The sequence below is a fragment of the Malania oleifera genome, chromosome 13 (genome assembly GCF_029873635.1).
Source record: "Malania oleifera isolate guangnan ecotype guangnan chromosome 13, ASM2987363v1, whole genome shotgun sequence".
NCBI lineage: Eukaryota > Viridiplantae > Streptophyta > Magnoliopsida > Santalales > Ximeniaceae > Malania > Malania oleifera.
The window spans coordinates 82,007,536-82,033,122 of NC_080429.1; the positions used below are offsets into that span (position 1 = coordinate 82,007,536).

The 25,587-nt window shown below is 37.8% G+C and overlaps 1 protein-coding gene across 5 annotated transcripts in view; it reads left to right on the forward strand.

Moving 5' to 3' along the window:
• Positions 1–24,077, forward strand: part of LOC131146670 (uncharacterized) — a 51,280-nt gene extending 27,203 nt beyond the window's left edge. For 2 of the 5 annotated variants that reach the window (XM_058096407.1, XM_058096408.1), the window contains exons 15-27: positions 14,719–14,826; positions 15,011–15,086; positions 16,292–16,428; positions 16,523–16,682; positions 16,828–17,007; positions 17,147–17,263; positions 17,451–17,606; positions 22,190–22,357; positions 22,476–22,588; positions 22,839–22,962; positions 23,311–23,406; positions 23,513–23,575; positions 23,656–24,077. In XM_058096407.1, the coding sequence (XP_057952390.1) occupies positions 14,719–14,826; positions 15,011–15,086; positions 16,292–16,428; positions 16,523–16,682; positions 16,828–17,007; positions 17,147–17,263; positions 17,451–17,606; positions 22,190–22,357; positions 22,476–22,588; positions 22,839–22,962; positions 23,311–23,406; positions 23,513–23,575; positions 23,656–23,697 (1,540 nt within the window). In that variant the 3' untranslated portion in view covers positions 23,698–24,077. Of the gene's footprint in view, positions 1–14,718; positions 14,827–15,010; positions 15,087–16,291; positions 16,429–16,522; positions 16,683–16,827; positions 17,008–17,146; positions 17,264–17,450; positions 17,607–22,189; positions 22,358–22,475; positions 22,589–22,838; positions 22,963–23,310; positions 23,407–23,512; positions 23,576–23,655 lie in introns of those variants that run through there. The other 3 variants (XM_058096410.1, XR_009134427.1, XR_009134428.1) reach the window with 3 other exon arrangements.
• Positions 24,078–25,587: the final 1,510 nt, after the last annotated feature.

Sequence of the window (25,587 nt, forward strand, 5' to 3'; positions counted from 1 at the left end):
CCCTCAGAGTAACTAACATCATCATTGAGTTATAATAATTTAGGTATGTGGAAGCTAACATTTGATGCTTCTTGCATTGCATTAAGAATATGCTGGAGTAAGCATCAAATTACAGAAGGGGTTAGCCAATTTCCCTTTTAGGCAATCTTTCTAATAATGCAGTAGAATATAGAGCACTGAATGGAAATATTAATGAAGCGGGGGTAACATTGCAATATAGAATAATGTAAGAGCCAATCAATTAGCTCAGGCAGCCATAGGGTTTGGAGTACCCAATAATTCTCTCAACAACATGGTAACCTTATCAGAAAAGGGAAGTACCCTCTGAAAAAGGAAATTAAGAGACATAGGGCCAGAGGCTGTCAATGTAGACATCAGGTAGAGGGAGAATGATTGATGACTACCCATTTTAAACTTCCTCAATCATCTTGATTCTTTGAAGCTTAAATTTACAGATTATGTTTTGGGGATGAGCAAGAAAACCCAGAAGAAAGTAAAAGAGAGGGAAATATACAAGATGAAGTGAATATCACTTGGTGTGCTTAGCTTACAACTTTGAGATTTATATATAGCTATACAAGAGAGTGAGGTTATCCTAATATTCCGATGTGGGACTAAAAAACTATACACTATGTTCAAGAGAGTTGAAGCTTGGAGATAGCAGTTTGTAATAAACCTGAGCCAACATACTTGGTGAAGACATCGGCAACCTGGCATTTGTAGGAGATAAAGTGGGGAGAGATAATCCCAAAACCAACTTGTTCCTTGATGAAGTGAATATCCACCTCAATATGCTTGGTCCTCTCATGCAGAACTGAATCAGAAGAGAGAGATATAGCAGAATTGTTGTCACAAAACAACAAAGAATAGTTTGTCACAGGAAAGCCAATCTCAAATAGGAGAGAGTGTAGCCACAGGATCACACAGGTACCTTCAGGATCGCCAAAGTAGTAGAGCCTATCCCTTTCAAAGCCCCTGCCAAAAATCTTCCTCGAACTCAGGTCCTGTAAGTAACAAGAGTTGGGTAATGAGAGATGCCTCACCAGTCAAATAGTTGTTCGCCCCCGAGTCCTATATCCAAACGGGTGTGCCACCGGGCGTGCCAGACTTATTGAAAAGGGCAGTAGGGTTGCCTATAGCAAAGGTGGCTGTAGAGGAGGATGCAATCGGTGTAGAGAGAAATCTGGAGCAGTAGCAGATGCAGGAGTAAGAGAAGCCGGAGATGCAGGAAGAGATTCTGCAACAACTCCAATGTTAGAAGGTCCCCAACCTTTGCCATGGCCATGACCATGAGAGGCCTGTTTGGAGTACGCTCCAACAGTGCAATTTGGAGAATGAAGCAGCGCTCAATGGTGTGATTATTCCGTTAGCAGTGCTGGCAGAATCAAGTCTTGCAGTCAACAGACCTAGCACCAATAGGGGCTGCAAGGGCAACTTGCTCAGGCACACTAGAAGAAGAAAATCCAAGGAGAAAACGTCATCGCCGATCATCACCATCAAATCATTGCAAATGACTCATACAAAGAGGGCACCGGGTATGTGTTCAAAATCTGAGTTTGAAGTGATTCGAACTTAGGTTTTGAACCCATCAAGAACTGATAGGTATGCCGACGATCATGGAGCTTTGCCTCAATAGCTGCTGCCTTAGTAGGAAACTTAGAAAGAGATTGATACTGGGCGAGCTCTTCTCACCGAGACTAGAGATAGCCAAAGAAGCCTGGGTTGCTTGGTGGAGCTCTTGGTAAAGCTAAAAAATTTGAGCCTCACACCTTGTGTGGGTGAACATTTTGGTCAAGGCAGACCAAAGGCTATGAACAACATCATGAAACATGAACATCCCGTAGAGGCGGTCTTCCATAGAAGCAAATATCCAACACAGGATGACATAGTTGTCAATGGACCATTGTCGGTGAGCTGGATTAGTATTAGCAGGGCGAAACTCCAATCCTAACAACCACTCAGCCTTGCCACGACCCTCAAGATATAAGTGAAGAGACTGTGACCACGCATGAAAGTTGCCGCCATTCAGAAGAATGCTAGTGACCTTTTGAACAGGAGTAGTCTGAGCTAAAGATAAGTTAGGGCATGGAAGGTTCAGAGAAGAAGAGGTGGATGTACTGTCCTTGGTAGGCATATCATTGTTCTTGGTAGTCATTGTAAAGAAGAGGAATAGGCTGCAAAAGTATCAACGTAGCAAAGCAAGTCGCTGGAAAAGCCACTAGGAAAAGAATGCCGGAACACGCAGGAGTAGCCAGAAAAGCCACTAGAAGTTGTCGAAAAAGGACGATGGAAGTCGTTGGAGTGTCTGGAAAAGGCGTCGAAAAAGTTGCCGAGAAAGTCGATGAATTCGTCGGAAAGTTGTCAAAAGGCATCGCAAAAGTTTCCAGAGTCATCGAAAAGCCACCAGAGTCGCCGGGAAAGTCGTCGGAAAAGTTGACAAGGTCACTGGAAAAGCCGTCGGAAGGTATTGGGAAAATAGTAGATTGAGTTTTCTGATGTACAAGATCCACTAAAAGTCACAAGTATAGAGCATAAGACTCAACCTACTACCAATGAAGCTTTCTGATGCACAAGCTCCACGTACGTGGCGTGTGCAAAGCATACAGCTTAATTGAGAACCTGAACCTTAAACAAGGAACCCAACCTTGCTCTGATACCAAGAAAAAAGTTAAAGAGAGAACTATACAAGATGAAGTGAATATCACTTGGTGTACTTAGCTTACAACTTTGAGATGTATATATAGCTATACAAGAGAGTGAGGTTATCCTAACATTTCGATGTGGGACTAAAAAACTATACACTATGTTCAATAAACCCTATAAAGGAGGGGTTGATGGCTATGGCTAATGAGTTGCTTAGGGTCTGAAGAAGCAAAAAATTGCTGCGATTGAGACGCATAAAGGGATTTGTGGGCACACTAATTAGGACTGAAGATGCAATGGTTGCTAGGAAGGCATGGCTGTTATTGACTTATCATTCCAAAGGATTGCTTGGAGTGTTCTAGGGACTGTCAAGTCTGCAAGAAGCATGGTACATCTTGTATAAGCTCCACTCCATTGTCAAACCTTGGCCCTTTATTGGTAAAGGTTATTCCTCTTCCGAGATGAGGAACACTTTATATTGGTAACAACTGATTATTTACCAAATGAGTGGAGAATAAGAGCTATAATGATATTGGTGAACTAGAGGTTATAAAGTTTATCATGGAAGACACTGTCTCCAAGTTTCCTGAACATATAATTTTAGGCTAAGATTTAAGATTTGGTATTCAATGGAAGCAAAATGCAGGCATTTACACAAGAGTTTGAGATAAAAATCCTTAATTTAGCGCCTTATTACACACAACCCAACATGCAGGCAGAGGCCATGAACAAAATTCTGATCAAGAACTTACGGAAGGTAATCGATAGCAACCTATCAACATGGGACAACTTACTATTAGATATACTGTGGGCTTCAAAACATCTTTGATGACTTAAAACTTGCAAAATCAATTTCTTACGCCCTAGTGTACAGGCATGATGCAATGGCACCCTTAGAAATTACTGTAATGACCTTGTGAGTGGCTAGAATGTAGGAGTTGAGCCATGCAGATTATGAGGCTACCATGTTAACAGAGTTGGATTTAAGGAAAGTCAAATTGAGGCATTGAACCATATGGACTGTATGGTTAATTCTGAAGAGCAGTGCTGAAAGGTTCCATAACAAGAGAGTTAAACCTGAAGGATTTAAGCTCGAAGTCTAGGTGCGGAAAATCATTTTGTGGGCCTAAAGGATATGTGATGTAGGATGGAAAGTGGATGGATCATTTTGGTCCAATTCGGAGGTCAATTTTAAAGAATAGGGTCAAGGGATTGTTGGATCTGAAACCCGTGTGCTTACTAATTAGTGCTTTATTATATGTGTTTTACTTTGCTTATGACATGATTATGTGTTTTGGGGGATTTGTTTGTAATATATGTGTATTTTAGGTGCTTTTTGTAATTTCATGTATCTTTAGGGATATATGTGTAATTTCTTGTATTTTAAGCTTTCTTATAAATAGGGTGTGAAAGCCATGTTAAAGTTAGTTTTTTTTTTGTTGAATTTGAATTGAACTTGTTATCTTATTCCCAATTGTATCCCTTCTCTCTCTCTCTCTCTCTCTCTCTTCCACATTCTATCTTTGTTGCAATTCCATGATGCTGTCCTGCATCATTTGGTATCAGAGCAGGTTCCATTCAACCACACGTTCCACTACTTCCTTCATTTCATATTACCCTTTTAATTCAATAATCCCTTAATCTATACTTTAAAACTAACTTCCAAATTGGGTCAAAATGATCCATCCGCTTCCCTTTTTACATGAGTTGATCCTTGGAAAGTAGTGCCCAAGTTGGATTATTGGAAAGGGCCTTTCCAGGTTAGCAAAGTCACAGGGTAGAAAAACATTCAAGTTAATGTATGTTAGTTTTTCTTTTTCTTTTATTTTTTTTGTTGTGACGTGGGGGGGTGGGGACGGGTGTGGTGTAGGAAAGATCTGTTGACAAGGAAGAAATTAGAAGAAATTGAAGAGAGAAGGAAAACGGAAGAGGAGGAGGAGATAAACTTGGGGGAAAAATCTCGTTTACATCTCATTTCAAAATCATCAATAACCAAGTCTATATTGTTGGTTTCACACAATAGTTACGAGGAAGCCAATACCACATGAAATTACACATATACCTCTAAATTACATGAAACTATAAACACACCTCTAAAATAAACAAATATTACAAACAAGCCTGCCAAAATGCATAATCCTACTATTAGAAAACTAAACAAACATAATAAACAACTAAAATTAACTAAGAACGTTTGGATTTAGGATCCAATAATCCATTCACCCTTTTCTTTGATGTAGGCCTCCAAATTGGGTCAAAATGATCCGTCCAAAGATTTGTTTCTCACCCTACATCAATTCCCTCCTTCCAAAAAGAACTCAACTCCATTGAGTTGGGAAAGTACAAGGGAGTCCATCGCCATGAATAGAATCGTCTTGCTTCATAAGAAAGGAACTAGTGGTGTGCTTTAATTTGGTGGGTGAAAGAGCTTGAGATAGCATCAACTTATGCTTCTTGACGATGGAGAGGGAATAAGAATTTCCATATCCATCATGCTTAAGCCTCCTATAAAATAACCAAGGACGACCCAAAAGGATATGACAAATCTTAGGAAAGAGAGCATAAGTTAAACAACTAAACAGATTTTCACATTGCCATCACCATCTATCATTTGAGCTTTCTGTTTTAGCTTCAACTACATAAATGCAATTATCATCATAATTGTCCTCCTTTCTTCTTCTTCTTCTTCTTCTTCATTTTTTTTTTTTTTAAATTTTTTTGCAACAGCCATGACTTGGTGAAGACATTGTGCAGCTCGATGACCAAAAATGTGACATTTGAAGCACATGATTAATGGTTGGACCTTAGAAGTTGTTCTGGAATTCCTTAGGAATCTTCCAAGGGGTATTAGTCTGAATTCCTTTACCCAATTGCTCAATTGTATTCTCTTGTACAACTCTAGTGGTGCTCTTCTCTAATAGAAGTGTTGATGTAGCTCTAGGAGGATTATGCTGCATATCCTCCTTGATTTGAGTAAGTGGCATGTCTGCATCCCCTAATGTAAATGAGATGACATGCAGCAAGCTTGGAGGCAATAACTGGCTTCTACACTTTCTTGTACAAAGCTATCATCACATCCTCTTCCCATTCTATGTTGGCACGAAAAGCCAAATGACAGAACCTACTAGTTTTCTCTATCATTGTCTTCTCTTCTTGCTTCAAATCAAAGTGTTGCAGATGAACACAGTGTTGGTAATTGAGATGTACAAATTGCTCCTGCATGACTTACTTCGTCTAATCCCACATCTAAAGATCTCTTGTTGTTTAATCTAGGACATTCAAGCAGTTCCTTCAATTTTGATTCAGCCAAATACAATTTTTTAGTTTCATTCATGTCATATCATCAGAAATAGCACTCCAAAGAATACACCCAATCATCAAATTCATTGGTAGAACCATCACCATTAAAATCTGAGACTTCTAGTTTAATTCCCTTCCACAAATGATCATTTTGGCCTTCATGCAACTCAAGGGTATGAGAGATAGTAGCTATACCACATTCATGTTTGGTAGGAAAATCCATGAGCCTCTTACTTAAGGCTGCAACTCTAGTTGTTAGCCTATCTAAAGCATTAGTTCTAGTCTCCAAGTTATTCTCCATGTTTTGTACACTATCAAACAACAGTTCTACTTTTGTAGACAACTCAACATTTGTCACCATGTTGCAAATATTAGATGCAATTATGGTGGTAAATGAGATGGTTGGGGATGTGAGAAGGTTGGATAAGAAGGGTGTGGTTTTTAAACTACACTCTGGAAAGGGCTATGACTGGTTAATTGGGGCTTTCTAGAGCATAAGAAGGGTTTTGGTGTAGTGTGGAGGAGTTGGATGAGAGGGCGCCTTAGTTGTATCATATATTAGTGATTGTTAATGGTTATCCTATGGATTGGTTTAGAGATTCTGAGGGGTTAAGGTACATGGGTCCTTTGTCTTTACTTTTGTTTACTTTAGTGGTTGATGGATCGAATAGTTTGATTTCACATGCTTAGGGTCTTAGGGTGGTTATGGCTTTATTGATTGGTAGGGAGGAGTTGGAGATGTCTCATCTTTAGTTTGCAGATAATATTATTTTCTTCTTGGAGAATAATGTTGGGAAATTTGACAGTGTTCTTATTTTGTTAAGAATTTTGAGAAGATTTTGGGGTTAAAAGTAAATTTGTCCAATACTGGGGTGAATGGCATTAATATGGTTATTAGTGACTTAAGAGGGCTTTAGGACTCTTGCCAGTTGAAATTCTACAACTTGGCCTTTATCATATCTAGCTCTTTAGAGGGTAATCCTTTGTTTGTAGCTTTTTCGGACTTAATGGTTGAGAAAATGGGGAGGAGGCTAGAAGTTTGGAAGAGGGCTTATTTATTGTATCTTTTGTGTTTCCCTTTTGAACATTCCCATTTATTATTTTTTTACTACCTTTTTGGGATCCTTGTAAGTGTGGTTAGGACTTTGAAGCAAATTATGAGAGATCTCTTTGGTCTTGTTTCGAGGGAGAATAGGATGGATCACCTTCTTAGCTGGGATGTGGTAGGCCAAATAAAATTTTTTTCTCTCTTTTTTTTGGGGGAAGGGGAGGGGGGGGGGGGGTGGGAGATTTGGCTTTGGTAACGTGGTATCTAAAAGCATTTATTTAATTGGAAAATGGTTATGGAGGCTTCCTTTAGAGATTAATTCCTTGTGCGCCCACATTATTAGAAGAAATTGTGGAATTCATTGGAATAGGCGGGATTTTAAAGGATGGGGCATTGTTTCCTAGGGAAAAAAATGAAGTTTGTTTTTGTTGAAGAATTGGGTAAAATGAAAGAGATCATCATAGTGATAGGTCTCTCCTTTTATATATAATATATGTCCAATACATAACAATAACCATGTTACCCTTACTAATTCACGACTGACTCATGCTTACGAACACGACAATAATACAATAGTAACACTCCTCCTCAAGCTCAAGGTAATATGAATAGTGGTTTGATTATCACGCATCAACTTAGTAGGCTGACAACGTGGAAAACCAAGTTCTTCTAACCTATTCTTTAGCCAAATAAGCTTATATGTAGTGTGGGCCATGGCCGAATACTTTGGCTCAACATTCGATTAGGCCACCAAAGTCAGTTTCTTACTTTTCAAGGATACCAAGTTATCACCAACAAAAACTCAATATCCACTTGTAGATCTTCTGTCAGAAGGTGGTGTGGGCCAATTTGCATCTGTATATCCTTGAACAGAATTGTAACTCAATCTTTATATACGAGACCTCTCCTAGGTGTAGAAAGTGGTAATCTAAAAATATCGAAGTATTGGAACCCCAACTTTTACGAGACACAATTAGGACGCCAAACATAAGAATGGACTAACATGAAAAGGTCGACCACCTATTTATTGACTCGGGAAACAAAGGGAACACAATGATGCTTTCCCAATTGGCAAGACTCACATTTGAGATTAGGCACAAAATTCAAGATAGGGACTAGGAACTAGCTGTTTTGACTTGTCAAATGAACGATGACCAAAGCCATAAGGAATTTTGGGTGGTGTGTAGTGGTAGCATTGCAGGCAATAGGAGGATAGAGCGATTCAAAGTGTTAAAAGTCCACCAGCCTCAATCTTGTGCCAATCATCTTCTGTCTACAAGTCTTGGAAAGAAGGTTATAGAACAATTTAGTGACTTTGTAATCTTAGACATATGATTGAAGGGGAATTTAGGAATGTACAAAACAGAAGAAAGAGAAATGGAGGAAACAAAATTTACTGTTCCTAACCCCTTGACTATGGTTGTGGACCCATTAGCAGGGGTAACTTGAGGTAGATTTTTATAATACTGGAGGATAAAATAGAAGTTCGTTACACTTGTCATATGGTCAGTGGCGGCAGAAATGATTATCCAAGGACTAGTGGTAGAGATACCACATGACATGCAGCTTGTAGGATTACCTTTTTCTGCAAAAGATGCAATGTGATGAGATGCTTGTTTGGATCCCTAATATAGTAAGAACCTTAACTACTCCTCAATACAATTATTGTGTGTTGTTTCACCAACAATTGAACAAGTGACTGATGAGGGAAGCGTGTTTTTGGAAGTTGGAACTCCATCCCAACATGCTACCTTGAAACAGATTGAATTAGAAATATGCAGTGAAAAACATGCTTTTGGGATTCGCAGACTTCATCCCAATGCACACAACCTTCGACAACTGGAGCAAACTACAAGCACACAATGAACAAGATAAAACGAATCACAAAACATACCGCTATTTCATGCCCCAATGAACTTGACAGACATTAACATCTTCAAGTAGTACCAAACAATCATTCCTTGGGTGTTGCACATGTGCAACTAGAAAGGGTGAGATCTTTGGACAAAAAACATCACCAAATACTTTCAATAACATGTTTATAGAGGGATTCAAACAGTGCAGAGCAATTCAGGCCAGAAACATGCCTCAAAGAATCTTCACGTGCCAGCATGTGGGGTTGGCCCCACCTGCCTTTGACTGGCACTTGAGGGTGCATGGGAGGACCTGCGGCTATGGGATCTCTATTGGCTATGCCAGTGGGTGGTTATGGTGTTGGTTTTGCATAGCCTAATGGAGTTTTGTGTTTCTAAACTGGCACTGCATCTAGGAAATTTCTAGCAACTTCTGTGGCTTCTGGTGGCTGCTGGCTGTTTTTTAGGCCTATGGTGGTGCTAACAATTCTCCTATCATGGTAGGCATGCAGCAGATTCATTGTTTTAGGCTTCGGCTTTGACAGTGGCTGTGGCGATTAGGGATTACGTCTCAAAATCATGCTTTGATACCATTTTGAAGAATTGTGTGAAATCGGAGATATCATCACAATGGGAGTCTCTTCCTCTATTTATAATATATGGCAAGTACATTTCAATGACCATATTACGATACTAATTACGCACAATGGTAATTATAAATAACTAGTAATAGTTCCCTAGGTACTAGTAGTTTTTGATATCTTGTATCTAGTATGCTAGTGGAGGGAGAGATTGAAGACGATCTAGTAGGGTGGGTAAAATGGAGGAATGGTAAGGGAGGGGCAACTTAGATGGTTTGAACTTTTGAAACACTGGTCAAGTAGTGCATCTATAAGGAGGAGTGAACTAGTTATTGTTATTGTACTAGAAGAGGTAGGGGTAGGCTTAAAAAAAGTTGGAATGAGGTAGTGTGGAGGGATTTAACAACTCTAAAAATTAGTTGAAGAAAATGCCCTCGATCGTGTGAGCTGGTGGATTAGGATTCATATAGCTGACCCCACTAAGTGTGACTTAAGCTTGTTCTTGTTGTTATAGTTTCCTAGGTCACTTGTTTGTGCTTTCCTTTTACTCATTTTTTTGAAGTGTGTAATGGTAATAGAATTTGTTTTTAGGTGGATATTTGGGTGTGAGAGGTTCCATTGGAGTTGTTGGTGCCTCACCTTTAGATTATCTATTGTTCATAATGCACCATTTCAACTTTTTTCTTGTGAGAGGGTCTCTTTTCAATAATCTTAATGAAAGAGAGGTTGATGAGCTTACATCCGTGTTGGGTGTGTCGGGTTCTTTTGTTCTTAAAATGAGGAGTGATAGTCGGGTTTGGATGGGGCATTCTTTGGGGTATTTCTCCTCTTACTCTGTCTTTACTCATCTTTTAAATCCTACAAATCCTAGCCTTTTTTCTTTAAAAAAAGGTTTTTTGGAAGGCAAAGGTTCCCTTTAATATTTGAGCTTTCATTTGGACTCTAGCTCTTCAACATGATTTATATGAATAACTTGCTACAGATAATATCTCCTTATAAGGTCTTCATCCTATATAAGTGTCTGCTGTCTTGTGATTCAAAAAGCTAATGTGCACCTTTTTCTTCACCACTAGGTGGCGAGAAAGCTTTGGAAGGCTCTTTTTTATTGTTTTGTGAAGGTGCGGGTGGCCCCTCAAAACGTGTATGATTTTTTTTTTTTTTTTATGTTTAGATTTTGGGGTTTTGGGAAGAGTAGAAGAGGGAGTGCTTTATGAATTGTGCAGGGTATGTCATTTTCTAGAGTCTATGGCTCAAGTGGAATGTGAGGATTTTCAAGGATTAGAAGACTTCTCCATTTTCGCTTTTGGATAGAGTTATTTTTCGTCCTTGTTTCTGGGCACTCTTTTGGATTTTTTGGGGGTTTATAGCAGCCTGATCGTCAATTGGATTAGAGGGCAGCATTGTAATTAATTGTTTTGTGGGGGATGCCTTATCTCCCAACTTTTGTAGTTTAGTCTTTTATGAAAATTTTTTATCTAGAAAAAAATATAAATGAATAATATAATATAAAAGTATACATTGATACAATATAAATGTATAATACTAAAAAATTTAAATTTAATAGTTTAATTCTAGAGAGTAAACACCAAAAAGCTCTAAGAGTCTAAGGTACAAATAAAAAAAAAATAATGAGAGGATTAAAGAAAAATTTAAAAACAAAATGAACTTTGTGTTTATGATGTAACTCTTTCATGTATTTAGCAATAAAAAATATATGTATATGCTTTCTCTAAACAATAAAATAAAGGAATGAAAAGATAAGAAAAATTGAATATTGTGTTGTTGAGGGAAGGAATTAACAGGAAAAAATAAAACAGAATTTAATGGTCTTTAATAAAAAAAATCATAGTTTATGCACATTGTTTCTCTAACAACTAAAAAGAGAATAAATAAAAAACATAAACAAGACAAATAAATATTTAAAACAATTAATAAAAAACTAACATTTAAATCTTGAGAAGGTAAACACAAGCTAGCTGATCAGTTATCTGTCTGTTCTTCTCAATGGAAGAAGTGGAGAACACTATACATTGGGTTTTCTTCTTCCAAAACTCAAGATTTTTTTTTTAATTTTTAATTTTTAATTTTTCATTGCAAAGTAGAAAGTAGAATTGAGAAGGCCAACGATCTGGATTAAATATTTTCCTCCCTTAAGCAGGACAGAATTTACATAAGAGGCAATACTTGGTGATTGTGCAGAAATGTAGGACAGAAATGTAGAATAGCAGGAGGCTGAAGAACAGGATGAAATATTTTCCCCTTTTGTGGAGGACAAGATTTACATAGAGAGGCAATAGTTGGTAATCATGCCAAAAAAAAAAAAAAGAGAGAGAAAGGATCTTAAATGCTTTTTTAGGTATTAAACCAAGTCTGACTGGATCCAGATGTGTTGCAATAGAACAGAATCACATGAATTATGCAATTCAGTTCAATTCTGCCACCAGGCAGTGAATATTTTGATTCCCCTACTATTCAGGCAATTTCCAATTCTCCCAGGCGGTGATTCTGATCTACTTAGGGCAGAATCAATATGAATTGTACGCTCTATTGGAAGGGAATATGGCATGGGGTTTCATAGAGAGAGAATACGAAAATTGAAGTAGAGATTCTATAAATGGCTCCCAAATCCCAGCAACAACTGCATGCAGGGGCATTAGTAGGCACTTCTCAGAAAAATTTTGGCAAGGGGAAACAGATGTGTAACATATGGTGGGCCAATTGGCATGTGGCAATCTTCTGAAGATCAAAACTGCTGGTAATCCAAATATTACCTTAACCAACTACCCAGCTGTTCAGTTTGGGGAGAGGTGTGGAGGTCAGCACAAAGTAAAATGGAAGTAATCCAGCACAAATAAAATGGGGAAGGCATTGAATAACATAGCAAAAAGAGAAATACAAAATGAAGAAAGTGACCATAGGTAAGGGAGTTTCAGCAAATCCAGATTCTCGGTCTAAGAATTTCATTTCTAGGTTTAAGAGTAGGGTTTTAGGAATATGTGGTGTAGGATTCATTTGTTCAAGTTGATTAATTGTGCTTCCAAGGTTGAATTTGAGTCCAGTCTCTTTGTGGCTTGAGTTTGCAATATTGTAAGAGGTCCTTTTCTATTCAAATTCCTTGCTATTGAATGTTGACATTACTGTTTGAGTTCAGTAAAATCCTCTTCACTTAGGCACCAGACTGCAATCTGTCCTATTGACAGACACATCCACATAACTCAAGACTTTGGATCATTTGACCCTGTGTAGAGTGGGTAGAGATTGGGAACAGTCCACAAGGACTTCTTGAAGAGTTGTGGTGTGATGGCAAGTGCCTCCGCCTCGGTATGGGTGGTCTCAGGTTTGAGACTTGGGAGCGGCCTCTCCAAAAATGGGGGTAAGGCTTGCCGACATCCACCTCTCCCAGACCCCACTCAAAGTGGAAGCCTTGTGCACTGGGTACGGCCTTTTTTGCATTAAAAAACTGTAGCATATTTTCTTTATGTAGCATACTTTCAAGCAAGCATGAAGCATGTGTCTACATGCTTTTGAGTCTTTAAACCGTGCCTAAACAATATTTCCTATGGCATTTATGTCCAAGGATAGTTCTACAGCTTCTGTCTACCTGCAGCTGGTCTGCACATATTATTCTACATGTATTTCAGTCTTTAAACCATGACTAAACAATATTACCTATGCATTTATGTCCAAGAATGGTTCTACAGCTTCTGTCTACATGCAACTGGTCTGCACATATTATTCTAGTATCATTTAACCGTCCCTTAGAAATATAATGTTTAGACACTGTTACTGAGAACACGGAATGTGAATAGGATCACTGTGCAGCACTTTCTATAAATGCTGTACCTTAGGGGTACACTATAGATATCAATGTTTTAAAAGAAGTTCTTGAGGCGCACCTTGAGGCATTTTGAGCATAAAACGCCCTAAGGCGTAACTTGAAAGGTGTAAATCCTCAAATGCGTATGCCTCAAGTGAGAAGGCATACACCTCAGGCAAAAAGTTGCACCTTTTACGCCTCATATGGGAAGGCGTACACCTTCTGGGAGCACCTGACTTAAAATATTTTTAAAAAAAGAAACAAGTAACAGCGGCTTTGACGAGTGTCAAAAACCCCCTCTCTCAACGAAGCATCTTTCTTGCAAGCTTCTGTATCTCTCTGACGACTCCTCTAGCTTCTCGTCTCTCTCCGACAAATTGACGACTCCTTCCGACGTATCGTCTCTCTCCGATGACCTCTTCGGAGCTCTCATCTCTTTCCAAGCTTGTGTCTAGTTTTGAAGACTCCTACAGCTTCTCGTCTCACTCCGACGAGTCGACGACCCCTTCCAACCTCTGATCTGCCTCTGACGACCCCTTCCGATGTCTCATCTCTCTCCGACGACCCATTCGGGCCTCTCATCTCTCTCCAGAGACCCTCTACAGCCTCTCGTCTCTATTCTCAGTCTGAGGTCTTTGCTCGAACTAATTCGAGTATTCAACTCTCGCTCTCTCCAGTGTCGTTCATAGCAAACTCTCACGAGACTCTGCAATTGTCTCTAAAACTCAAGGTAGCTGTAGCTGCTTTTGATTTGTTTCAGTTTTCACTTTTCAGTTTTCAATTTTCAGTATTAATTTCCTGCTGCAGCTGCTTTTTCTCTTCTTTTTGTAGTGTTATGGCTCATGCTTATTTTTTAACATGTATTGTTTGAGTTTGTTAGCTAAAATTGGCCTATATGATATTTAAAAATTATGTTTTTATTTTTTTCTCCATTATTGTAAAATTTTTCTTATTTTTTTACTATATATAAATTGGTTTTATTTATTAATTATTTTAAAAAATACAGTCCTAAAATGCTTATGCCTCAACGCCTTAAGGCTTACGCCTCGCCTCTCGGAGGGTAAAACGCCTTGCCTTTTAAAACATTGATAGATATATGAGTGAAACATCTATAGTGACACTAGTTTATTTGTAGAGGATGTTGAGGTGTTTCTATATCCAGCAGAAATTTTCTTTTAAGAAAAAGATTTATAATAACTGTATATAAAATTATAAAAATAATAATTCTCAGCTTTTAATAATGAAAGTGTCATGGAAAATATTGAATTAAAACCTCCAATTTCTATATTTCACATTCTAGATTGAAAATCTACCACGTTTGATATTTTCGCACCAATTCATAATTCACTAGGGTGTATTTGTTCTCTGGTGACAGTTAAGCATTCAAGTCAAAGTGTGGTTCTTTGTTTATTTCCATTTGGAAATGGTAATTCATTGCCTGATGCGCACCCCCCCGCCCCTTTTTTGTTTTTGCAGCCCAATTGTGGAAGTTTCATGTCTCTTTGCAGAAATGATCCAGCATGGACTCCGTTGCATTGCTTTTTGTAAAACACGCAAACTTTGTGAACTTGTTTTAGGCTATACGTATGTTACATCAATTTCTTGAGTTTTAAATTTTCTTCTGAAAGGCACTTCTAGATCATGTTTTATGGACTTTATGGGCTCCATCTTATATGCTATTTTTAGCTTTACTCTGCTGTGAATTTTAATTTTGATGATCATCCGTTATTTGAATGAGGAAAAAAGCCAGTTTCTGTTATTGTGATAGGCGTGAGATTCTTCAGGAGACAGCTCCCTTTTTGGTTGACTCTGTATGTGCTTATCGTGCTGGCTACATTGCTCAGGTTAGACTCTTATTTCTATATTTGTTGTTCGTCATAATCATAATAATAATAATCTTCATCATCATCATCATCATCATTGTTGTCATTGTTGTCATTGTCATCATCATCTCTATCTTGCTATGGCGGGCCTTTGCACTGGAAAACAAAGTTGATGTTATCTAAATCAAGAGTTGGCAGAAATTGTGGTTAGTTAGATTTTCGTTCCTTGTTGAAATGTGAACTAGAGTAGCAGGATTCCCAGTGGGCAGCTGATACCTTCAAAATGGATGACCAATGTGCATCTTACGTTTGAATAATTAGCTATCCTTCATTATTGTAGCCAAGTTTCTTATGACAGCTAGTGAACATTGGTTGAGAGGTCCCTTGAATATGCTATCTATAAAGGGGTGAAAAAATATGGGAAAATTATAGTATACTTGCAAAATCAGTTTTTTGAGATGATTGCATGGTTATAATAGTTTGATTAGTTCTTTGAAGCAGGATGATAAAATACTTGAAAATTGCAGTTTTGAAAACTTAGAATGCCATAGTTTGGCTTTTGAATAAATTTTTCTTCAAAACTGTACCCAAAACTAACCATTATGGTGAGGCGTGGGTTTGGATTGTTAGTTCCGGTTAGCATCAACTGTTTTAAATTGATCCCATTACCATCTCTATTGCATTGGCTTTAAATTACTCATTCAATAATTCTGCTCCAGTTACACCCACACACAGTCAGACCCACGACATGATAGACGGATCATATTGTTAAAATCAGAAATTCCTTTCCTCAAACTTCCTCCAAACCATTCTATTTATTCTTCTTTGATAATTTTCCAGACTTTTTTCCTATCTACCTCCAGATGTTATGGTCAATACGTTGGATCCATCTTAATTTCCCCAAGCTCTAGCTAATGATGGCAAGGGTTGGAAACCAGTCAAACAATGTGGATGATTGGACCTGAGTAATGTAATTTCCTTTCTGTTCCTGCTGTACTTGATGAACTCCCATAATCAAGCCTTAAAAACACATGGCAATACCAGCTTTTTCCTGTTATACAGTTAGCATATTTGTACTACAATAGTTATGTTCTGTTAGATAATGTGTTCATATTATATTGTATTAAATTTTCTTATATATGATAATTAGCTGTCTTAATGTGCTGCTGATTTCTAACACTACTGACATAGGCTTTGTGACATTTCGGTATTGCCTGATGGAGCAGGATAGGAGAAGAATAGAAAATGAGTTTTTTAGTGGCAAACTTTGTGGTATTGCTGCTACAAATGCTCTAGAGTTGGGCATCGATGTTGGACATATTGATGCAACTTTGCATCTAGGATTTCCTGGTAGTATTGCTAGGTAAAAAGCACAACATAATTTCTGTTCCTGTTTGAGTAATATGATTACTTTCTTGTATTGTCTTGACTGAGAGTCTTTCTATTTTGATACATAGCCTGTGGCAGCAAGCTGGAAGATCTGGGAGACGGGAAAGACCATCACTTGCAGTATATGTTGCTTTTGATGGGCCTCTTGATCAGTATTATATGAAATTTCCACAAAAACTCTTCAGAAGCCCAGTAGAGTGTTGTCATATAGATGCTCAAAATCAGCAGGTTTCTGTATTCTTGACTTCTTAGCATTCATTTACAAGCCTGTTAATTGCCTGGAATTTTCTAGCATTGATTTTTATGATTACGTCATTGTACCTTGTGGGTTCCAACAATTTTCGAAACTTATGCTTATTGCTCTTCATTATAGGTGCTTGAACAGCACTTGGTCTGTGCTGCTCTTGAACATCCACTGAGTTTGCTTTATGATGAGAAATATTTTGGTTCTGGATTGAACAGTGCCATAATGTCACTCAAAAATAGGAGTTTCTTGATGTCTGATAGATCGTGTGATTCTTCTGCTAGAATATGGAACTACATTGGGCATGAGGTGAGACTGTCTGAATACTTGTGTCAGATCGAATCTCTCTGTTCTTATGGTTGATAGAGTGTGTTGCTAATTTTACATTTCTTCGCCATTGCTTTAATGATACATTCCCTTGCCTTCCCAACCCAAATACCAAAAATAGAAAATGCCTTCTCATGCTGTTAGTATTCGAGCGATAGAGGCTGAGCGGTACAAAGTAATAGACAAGCAAAGAAATGAACTACTTGAAGAAATTGAGGAAAGCAGGGCTTTCTTTCAGGTAGTAAAATTGTGATTTCTTACTTGATTCATCTATTATGGCTTGGTTCTAATTATAAAGGCAGCATAGCAATTGCTCCTTTCTGCTTCAAAGCTTGTAGTGCCTTTTATACATTGGTTTTGGTTTTCATTCTTTAATTACTTTGACATGGAACTTGTAATATTTGGTAATTTATCTTATCATTCAGGTATATGAAGGTGCAGTGTATATGCACCAAGGGAAAACTTATCTGGTAATGGACTTGAATGTATCAAGTAAAATTGCTTTGTGCCAAGCAGCTGACTTAAAGTATTATACCAAAACTCGTGATTACACAGATATTCACGTCATTGGTGGTGAGATTGTATGTGGTGCTCCTTCCTCTTTCTTTCTTGTTTTTACACAGATTATTATTATTATTATTATTATTATTATTATTATTATTATTATTATTATATATTCTGCACCCTGCTTATCTTTTGTGTTACATTTTGGTTGTAATTTGAAATGGTCCTGTGTGTATGAATCTGACAACTTGTAGATTTAATAGAATTAATTTAGGGAAAATGTAGCTAAGTTGGAAACTTGGACTGAACATTTCTAATTTCGTAAGATAGAATTGTAATTTGAATTTCACAAAAAAATGACATTAACAGCCTATATCAGCTTTTATCTCCTCTCACGTGGCAAAGACCTTATCACCCAAGAGCACAAGGCTTTTGGGGCAAATTAATGCATGTGATCAAGGACAGTGGCATCAGCTTGTTGGAATCTCAATATATCAACTAGCTGAATGAGGCATGAATGTGAGGCAAGTTACTTGATAGAGGCATGAATCATAGGCCGGATTTTTTTTTTTTATCTGGCTGAGTACCTTGTGCATGCCAGTATGACTTAGTAGAAAAAATGTAAGTAGACGTGGAAATTGGAATTGAAATTGGCTTGTTAAAAAAGCAACTATATTCCACACCTAAGAGTAGAATGGTCAGAATGAAATGATTTGACAGCTTACAAATGAAGACGTGTTTTCATCATTAAACAAATAGGAATGTAAAAAATTTTATGAATTTATAACATAGAATAGGCAAGGAATGACTTTCCAAATTTCACTGAGGAATGTCTGTTCAAATTCTTTTCCAATTCCATGTTGAATGGAATTATACAAGATTTTGCATGAACAACATTTTTTCTACACTGTTATGCCCCTATACAATTTTTGTTACATTCCTTTTAATTCTATTTCTAGGAATAGATGTTCTCCAACCCAAATATACCCAAGAGTACAATAAATAAATTCTGTTTTTTTCTTCTTTTTTTTTAAAATTTTTTTTTAATTCAACAAGTTCCTGAATGGGTTCAGATGCAGCCATTTTCTGCTGTCTGGTTTTGTATCTATGCTGCTTGGATCTGAATCTGGTATGCTAGGCTGGTTGGGGGGTCTCTAGTTATCTTTACTTTGAGTTCTTTCTACTGGATTCTTCTTGGTATTGTTATGCCCATACTGTTGATTTCTGCATGTATTCTCATAGATGATGAGGAACAACTGACATGGAGAGGTCATAAAAATTTGAGGGTTCTTGCATATGCATTCATGTAAAGGATGGAGAGATTGGACATGTGCATATTGTTCCTCATTGTTTTTTATCGTCTTTTAGTGGAAGACTTTAGATATAACCATGAAGGAGATCTGGTTAGACTGGGTTTCTTCTTTGGTTTCAAATAGACTTCAAGTTGTCATTATATCAATTCAATTTGCTGTTGACATCTTGAACTTGCTCTTTTGTTTTTGCTTAAAATTATTATCATTATTGTTGATTGTTATCCTAGTCATTAGCATTGTTAGTGTGTGAGTGTTATGTTAACAAGTAAGAGTTAGTAAGGACATTATGGTCATTGGTATGTACTTTGGCATATGTTATAAATAAAGGGAGAGACCTATCGTTGTGAGTAGGTCTTCCATTTCACCCAATTATTCAACATGGTATCTGAGCTGGTTACCAGGAGATCCTAGGTTTTAGTCTTGTTGTCCGCGTTTATCATGGGTGTTATTTATCGTGTGTTTATCTCTTCGCGTGTTGTCAGACTGCATGTGCAGGGGAGTGTTAAAGCTTGATATACATTGCTGGCTTACAATATAATAGCTTGAGCTTTTAGGTAAGGTGGTATTCGAACATGGATCAAATGAATGCCCCCAAAGTTTTTTGGAGTGATGTTATGCTCACTGCTTGCTCTCTCAACAATTAATGTCATCTTCCACCCTTGGTGGTAAAATCCCATATTTAATTATCTTCCCTAAGGCTCTTTTGTTCTCCCCTCCTCCTCGTATATTTGATTATGTTTCCTTTTTTCATCAGTTAAATCCAGGAAGGAATATATTGGATCCTCGTGCTATCAAATGTATTTTTATGAGTTATTCCTATATTTAAAAAGGATACTGATGTTATAATGCCACTTTACATCAATTCTTTGTCTTTGCTGATGTCACCTTTTTTGAGCCTCCACCATACTATTCTGAGTCCTTGAGTTTTGTTGATCTTGATGAGTCTTTTCCTTTGCCTAGCCTTCCCAATCCTAACTTACTTCCTTTGTCTAGTCCTCTTGTATCTTCATCTAGTTTGAGTCCTTCTCATTGCTTGGATCGTCCCAATCTGCATGTGTACACATGAAGACTCAAGGGAGGAGTGCATCCTCTAGCCTCCAGTTCTACGCCTCCAGTTTCCTCGTTAGATGATTCTCTTAGCCAAGTGGTTGATCTTCTTATTTCTATTTGAAAAGGTAAACGTACTTGTACCCAACATCCAATCTCTAATTTTGTTTCTTATGATTTCTTTTAACCCTAATACTATTGTTTTGTTAGTACCCTGTCTTCTATTGCTTTTCCTAAGTCTATTTCTAAAGCCTTGCCCCATTCTGGGTAGAGGAATGCAATGATAGAAGAGATGCATGCTCTACAGGACAATAATACTTGGGACTTGGTACGTCTTCTTCCCAATAAGTTCGTGGTTGGTTGTCGTTGGGTGTATACTGTAAAGGTTAATCCATATGTTTCCTTGGCTTGATTGAAGGCCCGCCTTGTTGCTAAGGTATGGCTTGAACTATTCAAACATGTTCTCCTTTCTAGCCAAACTTGCCTCAATACATTTATTCATCTCCCTAGCCACCACGTATCATTGGTCTCTACACCAATTAGACGTGAAGAATGCTTTCTTACATGGTGATCTTTAGGAGGAGGTGGAGCAACCACTTAAGTTTATTGCTCAGGGGGTGTCAGGGGCATGGTTTGGTCGCTTCATTGTTGTAGCACTTGAGTTTGGCCTTCAACGGTATGCAGTAGATCATTTTGTATTTTATCGTCATACTCTATTCGGAAGGATTCTGCTTATTGTGTAAGTGGATGATATTGTAATTATTGGTGATAATGATCAAGGTATTGAGAGGCTATAGCATTTCCTACGGACCAAGTTTTAGACAAAGGATTTGGGGCCATTGAAGTACTTCTTGGGTATAGAAGTATCAAGATTTCATATTGGAATCGTCTTGTCATAGAGGAAGTATGTTCTTGATCTTTTAGATGAGATTGGACTGTTGGCATCCAAACTCGTTGATACACCTAAGGATCTCAACAGTAAGCATCAGATGTGGGTGATTTGTTGCCCAACCCAAGATGATATTGGAGACTAGTTGGAAAATTGAATTGTCTCACAGTCACTCGGCAGAGTATATCTTTCACAACAAGTGTTGTGAGTCAGTTTTTTGATTCTCCAAGAACAAGTCATTGGGATGTAGTGATTCACATCTTGAGATATTTCAAAGGTGCACTTGAGAGAGGTCTCTTATATTAGGGTCGAGGTAACGTTTATATTTAGAGATATAGTGATGTAGATGGACCTGGTCACCTTCTGATAGAAGATCTACAATCAGGTACTATATCCTTGTTGGTGGAAATTTGGTTTCTTGGACGAGTAAGAAACAAATTGTGGTGGTTAGGTCAAGTGCTAAATCAGCGTATAGGGCCATGACTCACACTACATGTGAACTTGTTTGGTTGAAGAACATGTTGGAAGAACTGGGGTTTCCACATTCTTAGTCCATGGGGTTGATGTGCGATAATCAAGCTGCCATTCATATTGCTTCCAACTTGGTCTTACATGAGCAGACAAAATACATTAAAGTTGATTGCGACTTTGTTCAGGAGAAACTTGTGCAGAAGCTCATTACCACCACTCATGTAGAGTCTGATTTGCAGCTTGCTGATTTATTTACTAAAGCCTCGGGGATGCTCGTGTTAAATTCATTTGTAACAAGCTAAGAGCATATGATATATATGCTCCAGCTTGAGGGGGTGTGTTTTTAGGTTATCTTAGTCATTAACACTGTTAATTTGTGTGTTTGTGGTATGTTAACAAGAGTCAGTAAGGGCATTATGGTCATTGGTATGTACTTTGACATATATTATAAATAAAGGGAGAGACCTATCATTGTGAGCAGGTCTTCCATTTCGCCCAATTATTCAACAATTATTATATACTTTGTTGTGCATAGAATGTAGCAATGCCAAAACTTGGGCTGCACTCTTTGAAAAGGTTAAAGATGGCTCGACCCTTGATGGACCAAAGGATGTCAGTTGGGCAGTGCCAGTATAATTATATACATAGTGGACCACCATGCTACTACCTTCCTATCATTTTGTTTCCTGTGGCAAAGGATTATGAAATTCTGACTTGTTTTCAGGTGGCAATGTCAAATCATAGTTTTATTATTTGTGAATTTTCAACTTTTAATTGCCATAACCAGATTTTATTCCATTTTGTGTGGACATCTATATGTACAATTCCCCCAGTACTGCTTTTTCACATATTACTCATATTTGTTATTATAAGATCATATTACTGCTATCCATATCATAAAAAGATGATGCTTAACCTTGACATCTACTGCTGATTCCAGGCCTATCCAGCAAGGATTTCAAAGGTTGGGTTCTGTCAGACTACTGCTCAAGCACATCCTTGCAAAGTAACAACAACTTGGTTTGGTTTCCGTCGGATATGGAGAGGAAGCAACCAAGTCTTTGATACTGTTGAACTTTCACTTCCTACATATTCATATGAATCACAGGTACTCAATTCCTGCTTGACATTGGTTGATTAGCTAGTTCAGTTACATTTGGCATTGTTTTGTTCTTTGGCCTTTAAAAGGCTAAAAACTTTGCATTTTTATCTGTACTCGTGAACAGGCAGTCTGGATTCGAGTTCCTCAGTCAATAAAAACAGCTGTGGAGATTAAAAATTTTTCATTTCGTTCAGGCCTGCATGCTGCTTCTCATGCTCTTTTAAATGTAGTGCCTTTGTAAGTTTTTAATTTGTATAACATCGTTAAAATTGGGGCTATACATCTGCATTTTTTAATGTTCATATTGTTTATTTAAAACCGTTTAAAATATTTTTGAACTTTGCTAGCAACAAATCATTAGGTGCTGAGCTTTTACTTTTTAGATTTAAAGCATGTCACTGTTTGTTTCCCTTGAAACCCCAAACCAATTGTGCTTGATTTTTGTTTAGTTTTGAGCCAGACAGCTTTAATGTGCTTGGGCATGCAGGTATATAATATGCAACACATCTGACTTGGCTTCAGAGTGTGCAAACCCTCATGATACCCGCTACATTCCAGAAAGAATTCTATTATACGATCAGCATCCGGGAGGTACTGGTATTTCAGCACAGGTGGGTGGCATCAGACTGAAGTATTGAAAGCGAGTTAAAAAATATTCCTGAACCCAACTTTTGAAGAAAAATAAGTTTTAACCATTGAAGAATGCTCTTGGTTGTGAAATAAAATTACATTAGGGCTTGTCAAGTTCCCACATCGGATGTGTACTAGGGAGATCTTGGGCTTATAAGGAGGGTTTGGACTCCAACTAAGTGAGACACCTTTTTTAGGACATTGCTAGATGAAATGAGGATCCTTTTACTTGTTAAAAACAGGAAGGTTTACTGCATCTGTAGTTTTATATTGTGGAGAAATAGTAGAATGTTTGGTCAGTTAATCTTAGATATTTGGATGCTTCATAGGTGCAACCACGTTTCACGGAACTATTAGGTGCTGCTCTGGAGCTTCTTACATCATGCTGCTGCACGGGAGACACTGGTTGCCCAAACTGCGTACAAGTCTGCTTCAATTACTCTGTTCCATCCTTTTCCCTTTTGCTTTTGTTCAGCTAATCGCTTATCTCATCCTCACTGTATGATTAACATAGGATTTTGCACGTTGCAGAGTCTTGCTTGCCATGAGTATAATGAGGTCTTACACAAGGATGCAGCAATCATGATCATTAAGGTTCTTACCTGAAATTCACGCTATTTCTTGTCATTTTCATACTCTGGCAGGGCAGTTAACCGGATTGTCTGTGTGTTCAGGGTGTTCTTGATGCAGAGAAGTTGTACTTCGGAGGGCACTAACACTTTTCCAAAACCGTTGAAGACTGCTTTTCTACAACTTAATGGCAGAACGCTAACAAATTTCTAACCCACGCACATCCAGTTGCCGCATAGGAGAGGGATTAACCTTTTTAGCTTTTGTTTCTTGGTTTTGTTTTGGCTTTTTGTACAATGGGCATCATTAATGGGAATTAGGAGGTAATATGTTTGGCCACACAGGTTTACATTTTGAAAAGGAATAGCAAGTTTCAAGTTATAGCAGCTAATTTAAATTAGGTATATTGAAGGTTCCCAGAGAAAAGCTGAAACAGAGCTGAGTTCGTCCTGGTTTTGAGCCGACAATTTTTTTTGTATTATTGGCACCACACTTGAATCAATTGACAAATTTAATTCTCTCCAAATCATATTCTTGTTTATTGCTTCCCCTTTTTCATTTTATCTGTCTTGGCAGTTTAAGAATTTGATTCTCTAATCACTGAGATTAGAAAACAGAAAAAAGCATAGTAAATTTGGGTTTAGAAAAAATCTATGGTCAATAAAACTTGAAAGATAGCCCAATTCCTGGATGATAAGTATTTGAAAAAAATAATAGTTAGGGTTTCTATTCCACAATACTGGCCTAGCAATTGGTTTATTTATATATGTATTTTTTTTTTTTTTCAAAAATGTAATTACCTAGGATGGTGGAGGTGGAACTTAGGGTTTTAGCAAACGTAGGACTTGGCCTTCTATAGAGTTGATGTTGCACGTTAACTAGAATATTTTTCAATCATGCATTTAATTAGGAGTCTTGTCAAAGTGGATCAGGTCAGATAATTTATGGCGATTTATGTGGATTATTGGGTGAGGATATTATAATTCATATCAAATTCAAATTTTAGAATGAGCATGATGATTTTGAAATAGTGAGTATGTCAAGTCAAATGATCGTGGGATGGGTGGTCTTAAATGAGACAAACAATGCTTGTCACCTTTGTTTATGTGAAATGCTCCTTATATGAGCATAGGGGTCTTTGGAAAGATTTAAAAGCTCTACAAGTAGGGTTGAATCCTTGGCTTATTGTGGGGGACTTTAACATTATTCAAGAGGACAAGGAACAAATTGGGGGGTAGCATAGACCTTTGGCTGCTATGGAGGAGTTTAATAATTGTTTAAACGATTGTAGTGCTATTGATTTAAAATTTCATGGTGGACATATGTCTTAGTTTAATGGACATGTTGGTACGACTAGGAGATGAGCGAAGCTTGACCGGGCTCTTGTGAATGTGTTGTTCATTAATCGTTTTTAAGCTGCTAGGCTGGAATGCTTGGCGAGAAAGACGTTGAATCACAAACCTAATGCTTGGCGAGAAAGACGTTGAATCACAAACCTATGCTGATACATTTCTCAAATCACTCGACAAGATATGGGCCTCCTCTTTTCAGGTATCAAAATATGTGGAGTCTATCACGTATTCTTTCCAAGAATCTCTTCTCCCTGCGTTTTTCCACTTGACTGATGCACAACACAATCTTCAACCACCTTTGGAATTTCTTTTCCACCCTTACTACCTTCATCCATCACCAATGTGTTACACTCTCTTTGCCCTTCAAGCTGTACCATCTCGCTTTTCCCAATTGTCTAAAAATTATTGTTAGACCCACCCGCATGTAGTCCCTCATCAATGAGGACCGGGTGAGGATTACCCTCCTCTAAAACTTGTTTTCCTTTATCCACAACTAACTTAACCTCTTTTCCAATCTCCTTATTTTCAGGCACAATAATAAGATGCACCTCCACATTTTTACTTGCACCTTCTTTTAAACTCTTGTCCTTTTTTCGCACCTCTTTCCAAGCTTTGACCTTTTCTTTTTTCCCTTCAATCATCATCTCATTCTTATTAATTGGTTTCGCCTTGATACGAACACCC